Here is an 18,539-nt window from a genome sequence, read left to right on the forward strand (position 1 = left end):
TGCCTCTGAAAATAATTTAGATGTGAGAACCCATTTTCCTGAAGACTGAGCATCATTTTCAGCATCATTCTACATTCAGAGCACTGCCTTTTCTTCCCCCTACTCCATGAAAATAAAATAGTGTTTATCTCCTTAAGGGCCTGTGAAACAGAAACAAAACAGGCCTTGACCTTACTGAGCTGGCAAACTACAATCTTTTGATTAGAGATAAACAGAATAATTAGTATATTGCCTAGCCTGAAAGTAATCCCTTGTTAGTGCAGGTGTGCTCAGTGTGAACAGTAAGTGGCTTGGCTTTGTCATGTTGCAATTGGGGCTCCGAGTTCACAAGCATTGCTTAGTGAGCCGTGGCTCATCTGGACAGCTTCGCCGTAGTACTGCAAGGCTGGCATCTTCTTGCACAGCTGCTGAAAGTTCAGGTTGAAACTTTTTTCCATTAGTGTGGTGATTTGCAGTTGGATGCACAGAGGTGGGTCTATGTTGCAGTGCCAAACTGAGCAGTTTTTCAGCTCTGTGTCAGGAGTGTGGCAGCCTCCAGCCATGCCATGGACAGGAGTGGACAAGATAAGGTCTACCTGCATTTCTCCATTGTGCTTGTTAAGAAATGCCTTGGTATGGAGGGAGGGACAAATATACCTTAAATACTAATTCTTTATAGAATGGTATCCAATTACTACTCTCAAGTGTAAGGCTCCTCCTGAATTTAGGAGCCAAAAGCCACCTTGACTGTTCCTTCACACTGGTCTAGTACTTCTGGTACTTCATAAATACAGTGACAACACTGTATTTATGAGAGGGTTTCACACAGCCCCAGTTCTCTTGTGCTGGAACTGGCTGTTTTGCCTTTGCAGACTTTGAACAGGAGAATGTCTGAGCTTTCTGATCTTTTTGGGAAACTGTTAATGGGGAGAGGTCAATTAAACAGTTTGAAATTCTAGGATAATACATATTTGGGTTTTTTACTCCAAGAGGGGGAACAGACCAGGAAACTCAGACTACTTGACAGCTTTAGCATGTATGCCTGTGCAAGGGAAGAAGTGGACTATTTCCACATGAAGTGGAAGAGGTGGTTTCAAGTTTCCATCTTTAAAAAAGGCATGTGTAGGACCTGCATCTGGTTTTGTCACATCTCTCAGAATTTATCACATGTAAAGGACAAATGACTACATCATGAAGTATGAGACCTTGAGCAAGGAAATACTACTGGACTTGGTTACAACTTCCCACATATTTTTAGATAACCCTCTCTGTTAAAATAGAGATTTCATCCTCCCCCAACCTTTGGCTCATGGAAGACTGATAAGTGTGATCATACTGTAAGAAACTAATAATTGTTAATGTGGATATAGCAAGATCTTACAGTTTTACATTCACATTTTCCAAGTACTGCTGCTTTCCTTTCTGCATTAAAAATGAAGCCTACTACAACACTAACAAATGTGACACATTTTCTGTTTGTGAGGAAGTGACACTGCTATTTTTAGTATGCCAGAAACCTGTTCTAATACAATAAACTTAGTTGCCAGTATTAAAAACAGAACATGAAGGGTTAATGAGCATACAGGAGGCAGAGTGTAATGGCAGGTTACAGAAACTGTCTCCACCCAAAAATGCAGCATTTTCAGTCTTTCAAATACAGCATTACACATTTAATTGCATCTCTTTTATTTCAAATGCAGGATAATTCCCTGAGTAAGCAGTTTTTTACTTAAATAAAACTTTTCCAGAACTTAATTATGTGGAAGAAGTTCACACAGCTGACAGTGAGCTGGAGATGACACATTCTTTGGCCCAGGGAACTAGTGTAGGTCTGGCAGGAGCTCTTGGACTGTTCATTTCCAAAGCTTTACCCTGTACTGTCACCAGCCTCCTTCAGCACTGCTGTCTCCCCCACCTCTGTGTCTCCTCTCTGACTGATCTCTGGGGTCTGAATTCCTTTTTGACTGTGCTGCCATGAAAGGGATTTTTCATACTTGGTCTTAAAAAGTAGTCCATGACCTGAAAAAGCAAAAGGGGGAAAAAACCCCAAACCAACATCCTAAAATGAGGTGACTACAGTGGTCAACAGAATACCTCATTCCTTATAAAGACTGGGTCGTTACAGACTGGAAACCACATCCCAAGGCTTTAGAAGCAGGAGCAATGACATAGAGAAGGAAGAGCAGTCTTTTAAAATGGTACTACAAACTTTTACATAACATGTAGGTAGTATGTAGATTTTAACACTCACCTACACCCCATAACCCAAAGATTCAGTAACGAATATAGATGGGAGATGGATAAGATGTTTGCTTGTTAAGGCCAGATGCACTTACCTGGACAATCTGCTACCTCCTTGAATGCTCTTTTCTTACAGCATCCTCGGCACATGTTAAACACACATTTAGTGCCCTGGGTTGGGACAGTGGTATAAAGAAGCTTGTGTCAGTGAAAATAAAATTATTACTGTTTACTATAATAAGTAACAATACAGATCTGCACTTTCAGATCTTTGGAAAAAACCGTGTACTCAGCCTAATGAAGATGATGGAGTTGATGTCATATTGGGTGCTATCTGCTGTTTGCACATAAAGAACAAAAAAAACCCAACTGACCAAAAAAAAAAAACAACCCACATTCAACTTGTGCAGCCCCCACAGCCTGTTGGGCAGCCCAAGCTACCCACCACAAGCAGCCACATGCCATAAGCCCTCTGGAACAAGCATGAACTCATTTGGTGCTGGCGAGCCTGCTCTAGTTCTCTGCAGCATGAAACACAGTGCTACCATCTGCATCTATGCCTACAATATGTTACCACCAGAATTACTTCCCTACTTGTATCTTAAAATACACCTGCATATTTATTAAAAGTATAATGTGTGACCCTTAGGGGACGGCAGCAGCTGAGTCTTGGCTACCTGATGAGGTGGCAGAATGAGCCTAGGTCTCGGGGCTGCTTTGCTCACATACAGTTTAGAAAAGGGGGTTGATATTGTGTACCATGGTTCCCTTCACCCTAGTCAGAAAACCTTTCATGTTTAGGGAGGCTTTAGTTGAGTTCCTTATCCTTTTCCTTCTCCACACACCCCTACCCCATTTAATGACATAGCTCAGAAGCACATAATCTAGCGGAAAAAAAAATAATTACAGACCTGGTCAGAAGATTTCAAGAGCTACCTGCAGCATTACAGTGATGCAACAGCAAAACAAAAATAAGTCTAAGCCCTGGTGCAGACAATCTTGCTTTATGCACCAAGCAATGACACCTGGATTAGCTATGAAACAGGATGGCTTTGAAAGCAGGCCAGCCTAGTGCTCAATGCTTTCCCAATGATGAACACAGCAAAAAAAAATCCCATTTTTTTCAGTAGCTGCAACTTCAAATTAAGCCCCAGCTGGCTGCCACTGCTTTGCTGCAGTAACAGTGTTACAACAAGGAGCAACATCATATGGTTGTGTTGCAGGCTCCCCTGCCCCTGAGGTGTATGTAATGCTAATTTTTAAGCTAGAACACAAAATTACTTATATCTTACACCCCACTTTACAGGTATATTAGCAGCAATAACTCTGCTTACACAGCTCAGCAACATCACCCTGTCAAGCAAATAGCTATGTTCCCCCAAGAGAAAAAATAAACAAGCAAAAGCAAAACGAACTCTTTGCAAATATCAAAATATTTGAAATTTCAATACAGAACCTGTAAAACCAGCTGCCTCATTTCGCTTTGCTAATAGTGAAAGTCAATGTAATTTATTGCAAAGGCAGGACTGAGGATGAGGAGGTGCTTAGGCTTGTTTTGATAAGGGCAGAGTTCCAAACACAACACAAAACAGCTGCAGGTGCTGCCTGACACTGCAGGCTGTACTGCGATGACATGAAGTATTTTTATTTTACACTAAGAACCACACCAGTTATTCAAATTTTTCCTTTGCAGAAAAACTCCACCCACCACTAACCCCAATAAGAGGGGGTTGTTTTTCATTTCACAGTAAAATATGCATGTCATACATGTGTAGAAGTCTGGAGATTTGTTTCCAAGATATCTTCAGAAATTCAATTAACTCACTCAACTGTCTCAGCAATAAATACCCTCAGCAGCAGCAGGACTGCACTTTTTTGGAGAGGAAGGCAAAGTCTCTCAAAGAATCTGTTATGTATGTTAAGGATTTTTGTGCAGCACCTTCAACCTCAGAGATTGGTTACAGTTAATGGTTAAAAAGCTTTTGCCCAAGTATGGGCTTTCCCCCCCAAACACACACTTATCAGCAGGACTTGGCATGCACCTGTGTCACTGGGCACTGGCACAGACCTACCTTTGGATTTGGAATAACAGAATAGAATCAAAGAATAGTTTGGGTTGGAAGGAGCCTGTAGAGGTCATCTACTCCAATCCCAGGCAAAAAGCAGGGACATTTTCAACTAGATCAGGTTGCTCAGAGCCCTGTTCAACCTGACCTTGAATGTTTCCAGGAATGGGGCATCCACAACCTCTCTGGGAAACCTGGGTCACTGCCTCACCATAAAAAACAACTTCTACCTCTCTTCAAACCCATTGCCCCTTGTCCTACTCCAACAAGCCCCGCTAAAAATTCCACCGCTGTCTTTCTTTTAAGTCCCCTCAAGGCACTGGAAGGGGCAGTGAGGCTCCCCAGAGAGCCTTCTCTTCTCCAGGCTGCACAGCCCCCCTGTCTCTCAGCCTGTCTCCTTGACAGAGGGACTTCATCCCCCAATCATCTTTGTAGCCTCCTCTGGGCCTGCCCTAACAGCTCCCTGTGTCTCCTGCACCAAGGGCCCCAGAGCAGGATGCAGAGCCCCAGGCAGGGGTGCTACACAGAATGCCCCCCACCGTGACCTGCTGTCCATGCTGCTTTTGATGCAGCCTAGAGCACAGGGGCTGTTGGGCTGTGAGTGCACATTGGTGAGTCATGACCAGCCTCTCTCCCACCAGCACCCCAAAGTCCTGGGCAGGGTTGCTCTCAGTCTGTGCCTCCCCCCAGCCTGGATTTGATACCATGGTTGCCCTGAACAAGTGTAGAATCTTGCACTTGGCCTTGTCAAACCTCAGAGGTTCCCACAGGCCACTGCTTGAGCTTGTCCAGGTCCCTCAGGTGTGTCACCACTCCACTCAGCTTGGTGTCATCTGCCAGTATGCTGAGGACACTTTGATCGCACTACGCACATCATTGATGGAGACATTGAGCAGTGCTGGTCCCAGTACAGACCCCTGAGGCACACCACGTGTCACTGATCTCCATCCAGACACTGAATGGACATTTAATTTCCATTTAATGGAAATGCTTTGATGGACACCTGTACCGACTTACCTTAGGGTTTCCACATTGATCACATTTTGCATACTTGGCTGAGAAAGAGAGAGAAAGAGAGAGAGAGAAACCTGATTTCACCAATGGTATTTTTATGTGGAAGAAGTAAGTTTAAAAAAAAAAATCAGAACCAGAAAAGCTTGGTGCTTTTCTAGACAGAGACTCATTTTGAAATAAAAATACAGTACCTCCAGTAACAGTGTAAAGGTAAAAATACTTTGAATTTTTAAGTGCTTCTATGCTAAAATCCAAACATTGAAAATTTTAATCCTCAAGTCAAGCATAAAACAGGAGGACATCAGCTTAAAATTCATACAAAATTTCTACTTCAAATGCTAATGATAGCTACAATACAGTTTGTAAATAATTTTGATCTTAAAAAGATGCTTAGAGAGAATCAGTGACCTACTACTTTGATCGTTGTTTCCTTTACTAGTGAACATTATTTGAATCATGTTGCCTGCTATTGAAATTTCAATAGCAACAATTCCTCCTCTTTTCAAAGAAGTTTCTACAAGTACACAAGCCAGGAAAATTCTTAGCGGCAAGTTATGTTGAAAGTGGTATCAGCATATCTCCATATATTTATGCCAATAAATGTAACTTACGTTTTAAAGATGGATCAAAGCTTTTATTTGGATTTCTTAACTTCTTTTTTTGTTTATTCTTTGACAGAAGCTCAGAATTTCCATCTTCCTCTTCTTCCAGAGCACGTTTTCCTCGCACACCTTTTTCAGTTCCACTATCTCCATTCTCCCTGCATCTCTCCTTTGGCCTGAAACAGTGAATTTCATCCTAAGTTGACTGAAGGGAAGGAGTAGCTGTTCCCTGACCATTATTTTGGTTTACAGAAATCTGGGTAAACCATAAACCTTTCTATTGTGGAAATGAAGTGTCATTGCCCTTAGAAATGGGATAGACAAACCTAGCTGTTTTGGTTAACACTAGCAGTTAATAACAGACACACTATCAGATATATCAGTAGGAAAGCCAATTAAAGTTGGCCCACTAAATTAGGCACATCAGGTTCTTGTTCTCAGCTGCTAGCTGCTGTGGGACTCCGAAGTTTTACTTTCCAGAGAGAGAGAGAGAGAAATTTGAGGAGGATCCAAAGGTGAAGATGCAAACAATGAGCAACATCCCCACAAACAAAGCAATAACTAGGAAAAAACCAAACTAGAATACAGATAATGCAAAGTCTTCTTCAGGCTTTTTTTTCTTTTCTTTTCTTTTTTTTTTTTTTTTTTTAACGGTATGGGTGGGAAAGGCCTATGAGTACCTGTAAGTATCAATAAAAGTAACTCACCCTGGCCTGATGTATGGCTGACAGATCCAGTGGAAAAAAGGCAACCCTTCTTTTGGCTTTTCTCCTTCTTTCTGATTAGCTATTTCTTCCTGCAGCATAGAGTTACAGTCAGTCTTCTTGGAGTTGTCAGAAAATACACTAAATAACACTTCAAACTCCAGGAAATCACAAATTGAAATTCAGGCTAACAATTACTGACTATTACATATAGGCTAAAAAACATCTATGACAGATGAAGTGAAGCACATTTCTAACTCCTAAATCAACTTTATCCCACATAAAGTTGTCCAGGCTTAAGGGGATGCTACTCTAGTAAGCTACGAATATCAAGGTTAGTAAGCCACAAATCCCAGAGAAGTGAGTAATGGATGTCAACTCTATGACATACTTGGTACATTGCCACCAAGTGCAGACAGTGCTGTTCTGGGAGATTAGAGCCCATCTTGGTACCTGACATCGCAGTTTCAGCTCCCTGTTGACATCTACAATGCCCTCTAGAGTCTTCACTTTTGCTAATTCTTCACGCAGCTGCTGGTAAACTTGAAGCCTGAGGTAAAGCCCAAACATCAGTTATATTTAGACTGCAATCAACTAAAAATAACTGCATAAAAACATTTTATACACTTTTCCTGATTTGTTTGCCTTTGGTAGAAGTTTATATTTGTCTTTGTAAGTCCAGAGAGAAGCACACATATGTCTCTTCCAGATAAAGACTCAGCAGACAACCAAGGTACTTTGACATAAACTAACGTGAATGTACAGTCCATCATCTGCTTCTCTGCCCATAACTATGTAACTGTCCATAGCTATGCTCTTACTCCACAACAAATGCAACAGCACTCTGCCTCACAATGAACAAGGAGATAGTTAACTTGTGCTTGCCATGAAGTGTGTGCAGATGGGCAATTACCACATTGCAGCTGGCGTGCTGTGAGATCACACCCTGGCTGATCTTGTGGCAACTTGTTCATTTGCCATGCCCTGTTTCCCTGATACGAAATAAACAGTAAAGACCTCAGCCCACACCCTCTCCAGCCAGGTCCAGGAAAGAAAACTTTGCAGCATACTCATTCTGGCCAAACAAATCCTTGTCCAGAAAGCCCAGACACTTTCTAAGCAGGATGAGCCCTGAAAACATAAAAGAGTTCTATGGAGATACTCACGTGTGATGCCAGAGCTTGAAGAGATGAGCCCTAACATAAGACAATGGACAGGGGTACTTCCGCACGATCTCCAGGTACTCCTCAGCCATCTCCCACACCAATGGGTTCCGGCCCTCAAACAAAGCTGGGTTATGAAGATTACCTTCTAGGGAACGAAAATAAATACTCAAACTTTCATTTCAGGATTGAAACAAAGGCCCAAATCTCTGCTCTGGAGTTTGATCATCTCTTCTGTGATCCTACAGCCACAGACACATCACCCACGTACTCTCAAAAGGAACACAAGGTCCGTAATACTCCAGCCTGACCTTGGGATACTATATTTCACTATGCAATTCCTAATTGCACTGAACAGCTCATATCTAATTAAAGTTCTGTTTCTAAAAAGGCATATAACCTTGACAGGAAGACAGTAAACCAATTAATAGAGAAATCACTGCTTTTGTTGCCCAGTGGTTAAACACTGAAATGACAGGTGTCTTGCCTTATATCTGTATTGATATTTGTCTGGCCCAAATTCACAAATACAGCTTCTCACTGTGCTTTTCTCCACTGGCTTCACAAGCTTTTTGTTAACCAGTATTATCTAAAACCAAGATTCTACAACCCTTCTTTGATTGTGTGAGTGATTAGAAGCTTTTCTGACGCCTATCCTAGCTCTTCCTGTAGGAAGTTATGTCAATTCTTTCTTGTCCCAACCCAACATGAACCACCTGCAGGAATATTAACCCACAGATGCACTTAGTTCATTGAGAACCATTCAAAAACTGTTCCATTGATTAACAGATGTCACAAAAATATTCCAGGACCACAGGAGCCCCATATGCCTCCCATATGTCAGGTAATTACATTTGAGCTCAATGAGTCAATGGTATTGCAAGTCCAACATAACGATTCTTTACCAATCTTAAGGGGTTCCTATTCTTGGTATGAGGTGACCAGTGTAAGATGAGGGAGAATGGCCACTCAGCTGTCAAGCAAAGCTGTTCACCAAGTCAATCTGACGTAAGTTTTTAACAAATGTATGCAAGGCTGCTAAGGGAATAAGAAACAACTCATATTCTCATCAGAGTAGAAGTGTTAATGTTCTTTACCTGCACTCATGACACCATGTACTCCTGTCTTACGGATGCATTCTTCCACATCACTGAGACACTGGATGTTTCCATTTGCAAATACAGGAATGTTTACAGCTTTTCTATTCCAATGAATAAAACAGATGCATAAAACTGAGAATTAGAGTCAACCCAGGAATTCTCCTCCTGTCACATAAATTTGTTTGCTCTTCAATACCACTGTACAATCTGTTTAAAATCCAGTGTGTTAGCAGGAATTCACTAAGACTGGTACTGCTCACTAACCTTACAGCTTGAATGTGCTCCCAAGATGCCACACCAGCAAGTGGTCCTTTCTGTTCTTTAGTACGGCCATGCACAGTCAGCAGCTGGAACACAACATTACATTTGCTTTCCACGTATATGAACCACTGGAATAAATCCACTGAAAAAAATTTCCTTTGGCTCCCTACACTTCAGGGATGCCACTGAGTTCCTGCTGCTATTTCAAGAGTGCAGGGAGTTTAGCAACACCAAAAAGTATCAGCAGCTCACCTACCGTGGCATGGTCTTAGGCTCCTTTCATCTTGCTATTCCATGGCATGAAAAGATTCTATCATGGGAGAACCTACATGTTTCCTTTCCTACTGGATTCAATTTGTGATTCACTTTGGAATTTGTGATATATTGATCTACCTTTCTCCTCAGCAGAAAGTCCAAATACTGTCAGTACTGTTTCTAACTGCAGACCATCTCTTCCAATTTAATTGGAGTTAAATCCTAGAAGGCTGCCTACTTCTTCTAGTGATACCTTTTGATACCCTTTTTCTTCTACAGTACCGTGGATTTTATGCATTCACACTTGCCTCCTGCAGCACTATGTGAATATTGAGATGCTCAACCACAGTGAAGGATGCTGCCCAGTGCAGTGATTACAAAAGACTGAAATCATTGTGTCTTTTGTACCACACCACTGACCTGTAGCCTAGGGCTGCAAACACAGAGAATCTGTCTGCATTCTGTTTGCTCTGTCTGTAAAATAATGCAGCCTATTCATATCCACAGTATACCAAGAACTGGTCATCAGATACTTTACAAAAAGATACGTGTCCAGTGCAGGAGGAGACGGAGCAGCTGCCTTCTTACCTGGCAGCCAGCTTTCTCCAGCATCTGTGCATACTTCACTGTCTTGTCAATCTCTGGGAAAACGCGGATTTTGCATGTGATGGGAACAGAGAGCTTCTCGTTAGCCAGTAAAACTGAGAAAGATTGAAAACACGGGTAAGTGGGCTGCACAAAGCTATGAAAAGTGTCTGCTCTCCTCAAGATCTGATACTGGGTATGGTATGTAAAAAGCCTAAGAAGTTACTGCTATGCAGTCCTCATAGCTTGTACTCCTCCAACATTAACACTTGCTTGTCTACCTTTCCCACAAAAAGGTACTTCACTTCTTTGCAAATTATCACCAAAAAAAATCATTATAAGTAGAGTCTTATCCATGGCAAGCAGAGGCTTATCAAGTGAGGTAGGCTGCAGATGCAATCAAGTAGTAAATGTAGGTTATAGAGTCAGGGTGAAATCTAGAACATGGTAAACTCCCAGTCCTTACACAGTACATGGAATCACAAAAATACCAAAAAGAGAGCTAACAAAGAGAACCAACTGGAAAACAGTGAGTAATGCTGTGTCTGAAATTCTCTTCTCTTACAGAGCTTGGATATACAATGTAGGAAGTCACCTGCTGTCTTCTAATCTAAATCCTATGAGCTCTAATGATAGGTACTTCCCATCACCCTTTCAAAGGAGCAAGCAAGGTGTTTACAGATGCAAGCAGAAAAGAGTGCTCCACCATTTAAAGGCATCTGGGAAAAGAAGGAGGAAGAGGACAGCCTAAGATACCTCTCTTACTAGACAGCCCAGGTTCACCCAACTAGGTGACCTGGGTTCTCTTCACACCTTGAGGCCATTCTGATTTGCATATTTCTCAACAGCCACACTACATGCTGGGCAAGGATGCACTGTCTTATCTTCCAGGTTCCCAGCAGTGTCTTTGTACCAAACATCACTCAAGATTCCCCAGACCACTGGGAATGCAAACAGAAATAGGACTGTCTAACTTCATGGTTCCAACATTTGCTTTGAAGTGGGATGAAGGCACATTCTCAGTTCTACAAAATCACCAAAACTTTGCTTTTTATATCAGTTACAAATGTATTTCTTAAAAAAATATGATACTGATCACAACAGCTACTGATAGCCTGAAAATTACCTACATGAATTAGGAGAAGAAAGGCATAATTTGCTATATTCTGGACAGAAAGAGTACATGGAGTTGATCAGAAAAGGGAAACTGTGGCTTCAAGCAGAAACATGACCCTTGGCACCTGAGAACTTCAATGTGAAAAAGTAAGGCACTGGGACTTCTACTGTTTCTAGAGCTGGAGAGCCACTAAGCTATCATATGAGACTGGGACTTAAATGACTCACTTTCACCTGAAGTCTGTTTCAGGTACAAAAGTTTTTTAGCAGATGTGAGTTTGCCGTGGGATACCACCAAGTATCTTGAGGGTACCACTGGAATACCATATGAAATAAAAAAAAATAAAAGAAAAAAAAAAAAGAATACAACTACCTCTTCAAAACCCAAACACAACTCTGCCTAAAGAAATATGATGCATCTCCAGTCCCCCAAAATCCCCAAACCTCCTCTCAATAATTACTTTATCCTATTCCTTCTCTAAATACTTACTCATTCTCTGAAGAAGATCCCACTCCTCTTGCAGGAATGCTCCATAGTGACCTATGATAAAATAGCACATGACAGACTTGCGCAGAAGAGTAAAATCCAGAAGCACAGTTTTCATAAACTCTCACAAAGATCCAGACACTCATATACCTTGCTGGCAGAAACACAATTGCTCTGTCCTGCCCCAACTGGAAGAGTGGGATCATTCTGTTCTCCCTGCCATCCTAAATTTACAGGATAAACAAGGAATACCCACACCCTACTTTCACTGGTACACCCCAAGGCTGATGTGTTGACACTTGCAGCTCAAAGTCCAACTTCTAAGGGTTTATACCAGATGTTTAATAAATCCTATTAGGTAACAGATGATCAGACTGAACAATCTATTTGTACCATTAATCATTTCTATAAGTCTTTGAAAGGTATTTTAGAAGAAGAATGGGCAGTTACTGAACAAATATTTTCTCAATATCTTAACTGATCCAAAATTTTCAAACACTGCCTCTGGTCTTCAAACATGCAGTATCTAAGGGATTCAGTAGGTGTCATCCTCTTCTACACTAATGTGAAAAAACTCTGCAAGTGTCAGGGAAATAGGAGATCCTAAGGGTCTGAATGATCTAATTTTAAGTGCAGTTTTTCAAAAATAGGCTGTTTGAGCAAAAATCAGAAAGAAAATCAAGCTCTTACTAAAAATAATGTTTCTGAAGGATATTCTAGACACAGGAGCTGCCACTTAAGAGAAATCAGAATTAATTATATCTAATTTTTGCTTTAGGTACTACAAAAAGCATTACCTGCTACATTGGGTGTAACTAAGTCTGTCTTCAGCAGTACTGTCGCCTCCCCAAGGCATGACTTGGCCCTCTTGATATTCTACTGCCAACATTCCCATTTGAAATGCCACTTGCCATTTCTCTGCTTATCCAAGGTTCAGATTTGCACATACCTCTCTTTGCAATCATTTGGGGGCAACCCAAATTTAGGTCTATGGCATCACAGTAATCCTGAGCCAACAGTGCTGCTTGGACAAACACTTCAGGATCATTGGCACAGAACTGTGAAAACCAAAGAGAAGTGGAATAATCAGGCAATAGCTTTCCTCAAGTACTGACACAAAGTTATGATGTAGTTATGAAGCAACTACCTGCTACAGAAAACAGGCAAATATGCAGAGTTAATAACACCAAACACTATTTCTCAAAATGATCAATGGAAGCCACGTGACGTAATCTTGTTGGACCTCAGTAAAGCATTAGATACTGTTTCTCACAGGATGGTTCTGGACAAAATGTCCAGCCCACAGCTGGACAAACACATTGTGTGATGGGCAAACAACTGGCTCATGAGTCAAGTGCAAAGGGTTACAGTGACTGGGATGACATCAGGCTGGTGACCTGTCATGATTAGGGTTCCGCAGGGCTCCATCTTAGACAGGGCCAGAGCTCTTTAACAGCTTCATAAATGGCTTGTAACCTTGCTGACATTTGTTATCTTGCTGAGGATACTAAATTGGGAAGAGCTGTCCACGCCCTGGAAGGCACACAGGCGCTGCAGAAGGACTGTGACAATAAGAGGGCTGGGCAATCACAGACCATATGAAGTTCAATAAAGACAAGCAGCCTATTCTGAACCTGGGACAGGGTGACTCTGCATGTATGGACAGACAGGGGAACAAAAGGCTGGAGAACAGGGCTGCAGAAAGGGACCTGGGGGTCCTGGCTGATGGCAAGCTGAATATGAGCCAGCAGTGCCCTGGCAGCCAGGAAGGCCAGCTATGTCCTTGGGGGGCATCTGGGAGCATCTTGGGGAGCTGGGCCACGGAAGGGATTGTCCTGCTCTGCTCTGGGGCTGCTTCACATCAAGTCCTGGGGACAGTTTGGGACACCACAATATAAGAAAGATCCAAAGCTATTAGGGAGTGTTCAAAGGAGCTTACAGAGATGGGGGCCATACAAGGAATGGCTGAGGTCACTTGTCTTGTACAGCCTAGAGAAGAGGAGACAGAGGGGAGACTCCGTAGAAGTCCATAACTTCCTCACAAGGGCAGCAGAGGGACAGCTCTGCTCTCTGCTCTCTGTGACCAGTGACAGGGTGCTGAGGGAATGTCTGGGGCTGTGTCAGGAGAGGCTCTGGCTGGATGTCAGGGAAAGGTTCTTCCCCAGAGGATCGTCAGATACTGAAACAGGCTCTCAAGGGCAGTGGCCATGGCCCTAAACCTGCCAGAGCTCAAGGAGCATCTGGACAACACTGGTGGGATTCTGGTGGCTGCTCTGTGCAGAAGTTGGACTTTGTGAATCCCTTACAACTGAGGATATTCAATGATTCTATTAAAAAAAACCTCAAAACAAAATCTGTGACAATTACCAGCTAAACACTCTCAACCTTCAAATGACAAAATGAGAAAGATGAGCATTCAAGAGGCAAAGAAATATCAGATGAATATTTTACGTGTTGTACCCAAGAATAAGTGGAAACAACTTTTAAAATCCTTTGCAGAACAAACAGCTATAGCATTTTAGTACAGAAAGGCAGCGCTTAAGAAAACAGTTACCCATAATGTCTCTGGGTCTTGAGACAGCTCAAACTTTGTAGATACCAATAAGCAAAACTGCGTCTAAAATGAATTCCCATGGAATGTGAAACAGACATATGGGCTATAGTCAAATGCTCAGTCTTAACTGAATGTAATTAATATTACATTTTAAACTGTGCAAAAAGCAAATTAATAAAATTAGTTAATTTGAAGCTTATTTGTTGAAGAGGACAGAGACAAACTCTTCTTCTCATTTATGGTTTTAAACAGATTTTCTAAACTTCATTTTTCACAAAAAGCAATTCCATCGTGTCTTTAATAAACCTGAAACAAAATTTAAACACTTCTCAGCAGAAGGTGCTACTTAAACCCTATAGCACTACATTAAATTATGACTGACACCTACTAAAATAAAAAAAATATTTTGCTTTCTCTGAGACAACTGAAACTATGGAAAGCCTCCAACCATGTCATATAAGGAGAATGTTATCACAGTAAACAAAGCCTTCAGAGCAGGCTGAGCTCAGATGTACCTCTGTCTATTCTAATTCCAAGTCTGTGTGACCAAATCTTTAAGGACTGCTGCACAAGATCAATCCAAAGATCAGTTAGTTCCACACTTTATATCCAATAGTGGTTAGTGGGAAGAAGGGTAACACAGCAAGCTCACAGAAACTGATCCTGTTCTGGTAGTGTCACCCAGGACACACAGCTTACTGAGCTGAAGATCTGTGACTTACAGCTTTCTAAGATCACTTGAGTTTTCGCCACTTTTATTTTTCTGTGTCAAAAGAAACTACCTCCCACAGAAGAAGAATGTATGAGATGCTGAGATTAGCTCATTTGGTTGCAGCATGGTATAGCTAATAACACTAAGGCTGTGAGTTCTATCCCTGTACAGACAATTCACTTAAGAGTTGGACTTGTGGGCTGTGGACTCGTGGGTCCCATCCAACCCAGAATATTCCAAGATTCTGTGACAGCTGTACTGAGACAGATCAAAGGTCAACACCAAAATGTCTAGGGAACAGCAGAAGCTGAAAAAGTTTCTTTATGGACTTTGGAAACAGAAGGTGTGTTTGTTGCACCTAAAGACCCTCAAGTGTTTTCCTTCATTTGCTTTCTAAACTCATGTAATGTTCCAGAATCCAGTACATCCCACAGCAATGAATTTCATAGTTTACAACTACCACTATGCTTACTTGTTTCCCATTCATCATCCTCAAGCCAGTAATACTTCCACAGGCTCCTCTTACTCCTCCCCTCTGTCAAGGGAGACACTTCTTTTCCAGGGTAAAGAGTCCTCATCCATTTAACTGCTCCATGTGTAGAAATCAGTCATTCCTCTGCTCATGACAGCCGTCTTTGCCTGCATTATTCTCCAGCTCCACAAGCCACTTTCCCTCTTTGGGTTAGAGTGAAATACCTTAACATCACACAGTAGACCAGAAGCAGAAGCAACATACGCTTGAAAGGCTGTCCTATCTTCCTTGCATCCTTTCTCTATAGCTAAACACTGAGCTCAGGGTTTCAGATTAATACTCAAAAAAGCTGTGATCCTCGAGTGGCACCAGGTCCAGGACACACCCAGACTCTACAAGACCAACTGCAATCTGTTTCTAAAGATGAGTTGCAGGGGACTGAAACCCTCTGAGAAGTTGAGTGCTCCAGGCCCCTGGGTTAGGACAGCAAATCCTCTGCTAAACGTGGGATAAACAGAAAAACACACATCTTCATGAACTGTCAGCGGTATTTAGATGAAGAAAATGAGATTTCTGTCATTCTATAGAATCACGTTAAAATGTGGATGAGGCTGACTACCTTCAACTCATGCACATTTGGGAAAGGCCTGGATTTGTTAGCACGAGCGGGTGGAAGGCATACGTGCGCTTGGCAACGCTGACTCGCGTCCTCAAAGTTACCCGAGAACAGCACCGCAAGGTGAGCCCAGGGAAGCTGCTCTCGGCAGCCGCCGCCGCTCCCGGTGCTAGGGCTGACAGGGGAAGCCGGGGCAGGGGCCGCGCTCACCTGCACGATGAGCGGGCGGTCCTCGGGACAGGCCTCGTCGTAGAGGTTCTCGCGGCGGTAGTTGGCGTCCCTGAGGAAGACCTGGGCGTGCAGCATCGGTGTGTAGCAGAGCTGGGCGCCGTGGCGGCGGCTCAGCAGCCTCCAGGCCAGCTCGCTCTGGTCCACCATGGGCGCCACCACGTAGTGGGCGCTCCGCAACGTCTCCCTCCAGAAGGCTTCCCCGCGCAGCTTCGGCATCTCCCGCTTGCTCGCCCGTGCAGCGCTGCGGCCGCTGGCGGCCCGCGCCGCCGCCCCGGGGCTCGCGGCCTGAGGCCCGCAGGCTGCCGCGACCGCTGCGCCCGGGCCGGGCACCGGCGCAGCCGGACGGTGCCACCGCCATCTCGCTCCGGCCGGCTCAGCGGTGCAGCCGCGCGCCGTCCCCTCCAGAAACAGCGGCGCTGCCAGCAGGGGCCGCGCGCGGGAGAGGCGCAGCGGTCGCGGGCCCCGCCGCGCTGCCCGGGGCGGCTGAGGAGCCGCAAAAGGGCGGCTGAGGAGCCGCAAAAAGGGGGCTGAGGAGCCGCAGCGGGGCAGCTGAGGGGCGCCGTGCGCGGGCGGTCTCCCCTCACGTGCCGCGGCGGCGCACGGAGCCCCGGCGCTCGGCCGGTACGCGCCACGCGCAGCGCGGCAGCAACTCCCGTCCTTTGTCCCCCAGCCTAAGCCCGGCGTCTTTGAGCGCTTGGGCCTCCGCCGCAGCCGGTGCCGACGGGAAGCGCCGTGACTGAGCATTGCAAGAGCTCGGACAAAGTGCGAGGCCTGTCCTGTCCTTGGTGTTGGATGGTAGGGGCAGAGAGGTGAAAATGGTCCACATGACTGAACCAAATGTAACAGCATCCATGGCAATATCGTTCATTTTGCATCATTTTATAAAGCTATTGATCATCACCAGTATGAGTACAGTGGAGGAGTTCTGCTTCTCTCAGCCAATACCTTCCAGCATATAAAAAATGCTCTATCTCTACTCCAGTCAAAACAGCAATGTAACTTGAGTTACAGGACTTCTTTTCTTCAGGAGAGAAAAACTCCAACAAAATCGTAACAAAGCACCATAGTCTACACAGTTACATGTATACTCCCATTGCTCAGTAAGCCTGTTAAGTCTGCCTCTCTGCAGCCTAAAGAACAAGATTGCTATTTTAAATATACAGCCTCTGCACCCCTGCTATTAGCACTATCCTTTCCTGTGATGAAACTGCTCCAGGGGTATTTTTTCTTTCTTTTGACCTGATTTACAGGCATGATGTCTTGTAACTTCTTGAAGTGCAAAAGAAACAAACACCTGCTTCCTATTCTACCTTAAGTCTTTTGGGTTTTACTTGACCTCCATTCTCAGCATCAGAGAACTTCACTTTCTGGTAGTGAAATAGAGATTTTTTGAATGCACTTGAATTAGCAATATGAATTAAGCATTTAAAGTTTTGCCTGTAGAACTATGTGTTGAATTTTAACCCTTCTACTTAAGAAACCCCTGCCATGGTGCAAAGGGCATAGGAAATGCAAATTTCTGAAGCTTCTTGCATAAAGAACAATACCAGAGGAGACCAAGGGAACCCAGATAAAGGAGCTCCTCTGGCTCCAAGCTAATCAAAGCCACAGACACACTCAGATAAGCACCAAGAGACCAAGGGCGCATGCGCAAAGGGAAAAGTTCAAAAGTTCAGCCAGGAGGAAGACCACAACCTTCAGCCTCAGAGACCACCAAAAGGCCCCCGTGCGACCACCACAGCCAACCACGCATGCCCAGAAGGGCGTGGAACTATTTAGCATACGAGGCGAGGACAGGCGGGGCCAGGGGTTGAATGTGCATGAAAAAATTGTGCAAACTATTGCATATGGAACACCCTTGTGAATAAAGAGGTGGGTCAGACTGAAGCTCGGGGCACAAGTTTTTCACGAGAGCTATCTCGCTTGTGCCGGGCACCGACATACATACCCACTTCATAACTATCTCTGGTTGTGGAGTCTATTTATTCCACGTATCGCTTCAGTAGTGCTAATTTATGTAACTAGTTCTATTAAACGGTGGCCCTTCTAGCATTATTTTTACTGCTATCTTCAGCAAGAGAGCTGTATTTCTTTGCCTTCTAAAGTGGTAGACTAGAAAAGGAAAATAATAGCTTTAATACTGGTGACAATATATGCTGTGTGCCATACATTCCTGAACTCTTTCTATTGCAGATTTAAGGTACATGGTCCATCATTTCAAAATGGCAATATGCATTTGTGACCCTAAACAGTTCCCCAGTCAGAGAAATGCTCTTCAGTCTTGAGACTGAGATCAGCATGGTTTTAGCGTGTGAGAAGCTATCTGAAAAGGATGGAATGCATCAGCTGACAAGAATCCCCACTTCAGTTTCACAGAAAGG

The 18,539-nt window shown here is 43.6% G+C and overlaps 1 protein-coding gene across 1 annotated transcript; it reads right to left on the reverse strand.

Moving 5' to 3' along the window:
• Nucleotides 1–1,648: 1,648 nt before the first annotated feature.
• On the reverse strand, nucleotides 1,649–16,398 carry DUS1L (dihydrouridine synthase 1 like). Its single transcript, XM_063176126.1, has 13 exons — nucleotides 16,138–16,398; nucleotides 12,523–12,631; nucleotides 11,577–11,627; nucleotides 9,974–10,086; nucleotides 9,134–9,216; nucleotides 8,867–8,970; nucleotides 7,773–7,917; nucleotides 7,060–7,156; nucleotides 6,610–6,698; nucleotides 5,912–6,078; nucleotides 5,304–5,341; nucleotides 2,316–2,391; nucleotides 1,649–1,998 (listed from the first exon to the last, which is right to left on the reverse strand). The coding sequence occupies exons 1-13, from the start codon at nucleotides 16,372–16,374 to the stop codon at nucleotides 1,847–1,849; spliced, it is 1,461 nt and encodes a 486-aa protein (XP_063032196.1). The 5' UTR covers nucleotides 16,375–16,398; the 3' UTR covers nucleotides 1,649–1,846.
• Nucleotides 16,399–18,539: the final 2,141 nt, after the last annotated feature.

Source organism: Melospiza melodia, chromosome 24 (assembly GCF_035770615.1).
Source record: "Melospiza melodia melodia isolate bMelMel2 chromosome 24, bMelMel2.pri, whole genome shotgun sequence".
NCBI lineage: Eukaryota > Metazoa > Chordata > Aves > Passeriformes > Passerellidae > Melospiza > Melospiza melodia.

Excerpts from the sequence above, each read along its gene's own strand:
- DUS1L (XM_063176126.1), bottom strand. The coding sequence starts at position 16,374 with ATGCCGAAGCTGCGCGGGGAAGCCTTCTGGAGGGAGACGTTGCGGAGC. Across the intron at positions 9,217-9,973 it reads TGGAGAAAGCTGGCTGCCAG|CTGCTGACTGTGCATGGCCG; the intron begins GTAAGAAGGCAG and ends GTTGTGTTCCAG. Across the intron at positions 6,079-6,609 it reads CAGCCATACATCAGGCCAGG|GCCAAAGGAGAGATGCAGGG; the intron begins GTGAGTTACTTT and ends TCACTGTTTCAG.